Source organism: Austrofundulus limnaeus, unplaced genomic scaffold (assembly GCF_001266775.1).
Source record: "Austrofundulus limnaeus strain Quisiro unplaced genomic scaffold, Austrofundulus_limnaeus-1.0 Scaffold328, whole genome shotgun sequence".
Classification (NCBI taxonomy): Eukaryota; Metazoa; Chordata; class Actinopteri; order Cyprinodontiformes; family Rivulidae; genus Austrofundulus; species Austrofundulus limnaeus.
Window position 1 is genome coordinate 161,128 of NW_013952730.1, and position 3,286 is coordinate 164,413.

At 40.5% G+C, this 3,286-nt stretch overlaps 1 protein-coding gene across 1 annotated transcript in view; it reads left to right on the forward strand.

Annotated features, from left to right (window-relative positions):
- upb1 (ureidopropionase, beta) overlaps nucleotides 1-3,286 on the forward strand; it is a gene marked incomplete at its 3' end in the record, with an annotated part of 8,174 nt that overhangs the window by 1,463 nt on the left and 3,425 nt on the right. The window contains 5 exon segments of the mRNA XM_014022388.1: nucleotides 388-559; nucleotides 742-829; nucleotides 913-1,007; nucleotides 2,033-2,191; nucleotides 2,288-2,457. Of these exon segments, the coding sequence (XP_013877842.1) occupies nucleotides 388-559; nucleotides 742-829; nucleotides 913-1,007; nucleotides 2,033-2,191; nucleotides 2,288-2,457 (684 nt within the window).

The window sequence follows — 3,286 nt, forward strand, 5'->3', positions numbered from 1 at the left end:
GTGTTATTTTGTAATTATGTTATTTACATGAACTATTTTTATTTTGATCTTTAAAATACCAAAATTTCCACATTTCCTTATATTTTGGTCTGATCATGTAATTTTTAAATTATTACCTTTTTATTGATTATCTGGCATCCTTCTGGAAGGCATCCTATGATGTGGGCACAACTCCTACATCAACTGACATTCCCAGGTGGTCTCACACCTGAGTAGTGACCAGGCCCAACCCCACTTAGCATCTAAGATCAGGCATGTTCARGGTGGTTTTACCATTTTTACTTTTACTTGAGTATGTTGAAGTAGCGCTTCTTTTACTTGAGTACAATATTCAGGCACTCTACCTCCTCAGGTTAAAGCACTGCTSAAGGATCTGCTCTCTCACAGGAAGCTGGAGCTCCCGGCCTTCGCTGTTGAAGCTGCTTCTGAGCGTGACTTTGAGCTGAAGGGTTACAAGTTTGATGCTGCACAGGAGCAACTCAGACCACCCAGACGAATCAGAGTGGGACTCGTCCAGCACCGCATCGTTTTACCAACCGATGCCCCGATCCTGGACCAGGTCAGGACTTAAACAGTTTACTTACCTGGACCACCACATGCACCAAAAAAACAGTTACTGTGAGGTAGAAACATTCAGGATGGTTGGAGAAATCTGATAAATCAAATAATCTTTCTTATCACAGCTAAATGTTTTATTGCTCAGGTTTGATAAGTCCTTCAGCTCACCTCCTCCTCTCACAGATCAGCRCGCTGCACAGTCGTGTTGGTGAAATCGTTGAGGTTGCAGCCATGTGTGGCGTGAACATCATCTGCTTCCAGGAGACCTGGAGTGAGTGTTTTTACGTGGAAACATTTCTCAAACTTCAGGGGCGAGGCTGCAGACGAGTCACAGGATGGTGTTTGTGTTCTCAGCCATGCCCTTTGCTTTCTGCACCCGGGAGAAAGAACCGTGGACGGAGTTCGCAGAGTCCGCTGAGGAAGGAAGCACCACACGTTTCTGCCAGGAGGTGAGGACAGGTTACAGTGCAGCTAAAAACATGTGCTTCCTGATTATTGATCCCTGCCCAAGATGGCTGCCGCAGTGAAGCAACCTTATGGCTACAACTTTTACACTGAACTAAAATGTGATGTGGTGCTAGCTGAAGCTAATCCCCAGTGGTGGGCAGCACTAATCTAAAAATTAGTTCCACTAGCCTTAAAACACCAACTCAAATATTTAGGTCCCCTAATTCTAAAGCACTAAAATAACCCAGTCAACCCATGAAYATTCTTCAACAAACAACATGAGTCTCATATTGTCATGTTGCTCTCTTAAGACTTATCATTGACATTCCACAGCTGTATTTGGTTCATATATTGTCAATATGTCACCTGGTGGATCAGTGACACACATATGAACAAAATGTGTGTCAGTTTTCACCCTCAGCTGTTAACATTAATGTTGATCAATAACATTTATAGACCTCAGCTAGTGCTTCTAAATTTACCAAGTGCTAATCCACCAATAAATTTTAAAATTAGCAAAAGCCCTAAAGCACTAATCAGGAAATTAGTTCCCCTATTAGTGCTTTAGTGCTTTAGGGGAACTGTGCCCACCTCTGCTAATCCCTGAGGCAAACGATGAGTATTAACTGATTGCACAAGCTCAGATTTAAAACCTGGCATTAGTTATTGSAGTCAACCCAGTTTGTCTGTTAGCAAAATATCTCATCAACTACTGRAATTATTTTATTGAAGCTCTCTGAAAATAATCATCAGGTGTACATTTACAACTGATCCTGATTCAAAGCAAAACATGATCATAACTCAGTCAGAATGTGTAGATATCAGGCTAAAGCTTGTTGTGGTAATAGCTGAGAGTCATCCTCCAGACATGTTCTGAAGGATAACACACATCTTGCAAATTGAGGGCAAAAAAATGACTGTCATTTCTAGAAATGAAAGGATCTTAGCTTCAATCTCCGCCCTAAATTAAAACATTATTAACTAAGTGAAAGCCAGGCCCTGAATTATTTTCTGATTTTGTTGTTAGCTTGCCCTGAAATACAACATGGTGATTGTCTCCCCCATTCTGGAGCGAGAGGAGCTGCACAGCACTCTGTGGAACACCGCAGTGGTGATCTCCAACTCTGGAACTGTGCTGGGAAAGAGCAGGAAGAACCACATTCCCAGGGTCGGAGACTTTAATGAGGTTAGCAGACGACAAGCTTCACTGCAGCTGACCAGAATATTAAATATTAAAATATTAAAACTGTTTTTTTCCCTCCCCCCCCACCCCCCGACTCAGTCCACGTATTATATGGAGGGGGACACAGGCCACACTGTGTTCCAGACACAGTTTGGGAGGATTGCAGTGAACATCTGCTATGGACGTCATCATCCCCTCAACTGGTTCATGTTCAGCATGAATGGAGCTGAGATCATCTTTAACCCCTCTGCCACTGTTGGTGCTCTCAGGTAAAATCCTTCAAAATAAAACACTGCTCTCATGATCAAAGTTGGTCTGTTTCATGGTTTGAAACACATTTGTGGAAACTTCTGAAAATAGCATAAAAGATAGTTAAAAATAGTCACACACACACACACACACACACACACACACACACACACACACCCCCACACACACACACACCTCTTTTTCAGGTCTTCTTTCAAACACTTTGATTTCTCATCCACCCACAGGTTTAGTTTAAACCACTGACTTTATTATTTTTTTTAGAAAGGGTATAAAAACATTCATCCATTAAGTGTTTCCTCCAACACACACCTAAAGAATTAACAGCACACCTTCATGATGAACAATAATTACCTCAGTTAATTAAATAACAACAAAAAGCTCTTAGTTCGTAGCCAACTGCCAAAAACACAAAGGGTCCTTGTTTATTTCTGTTTTCTTTTGTGTTAGCTAAATATCTCATGAACAATAAATTTTTATGAAACTCTATAATCCATATAAATATTTACTTTGATGATGGCCACCAACTAATCAACATTAGCCAACAAATAACTATAACTCAGCCAGTTTTGCAGATGTTGATCTTAARCTGGACGTGTTAGCTGAGAGTCTTTAACAACACATAGTCTGAGGGCAAGACCTTATTATATTACATTAGATTGTTTATATTGTTCTAATTTTTTTTAAGGTTTGGCCAAAACTTTTTCATTTACCAATATAAGACGATCAGCTGAAAACAGACATGAAAGGCAGCAGGTGATATGCGTTCAATTAGGAAAAATAATTTTAGTTCCTCCACAGACTTGTTACTAGAGTGAAGATGTTCAGAAA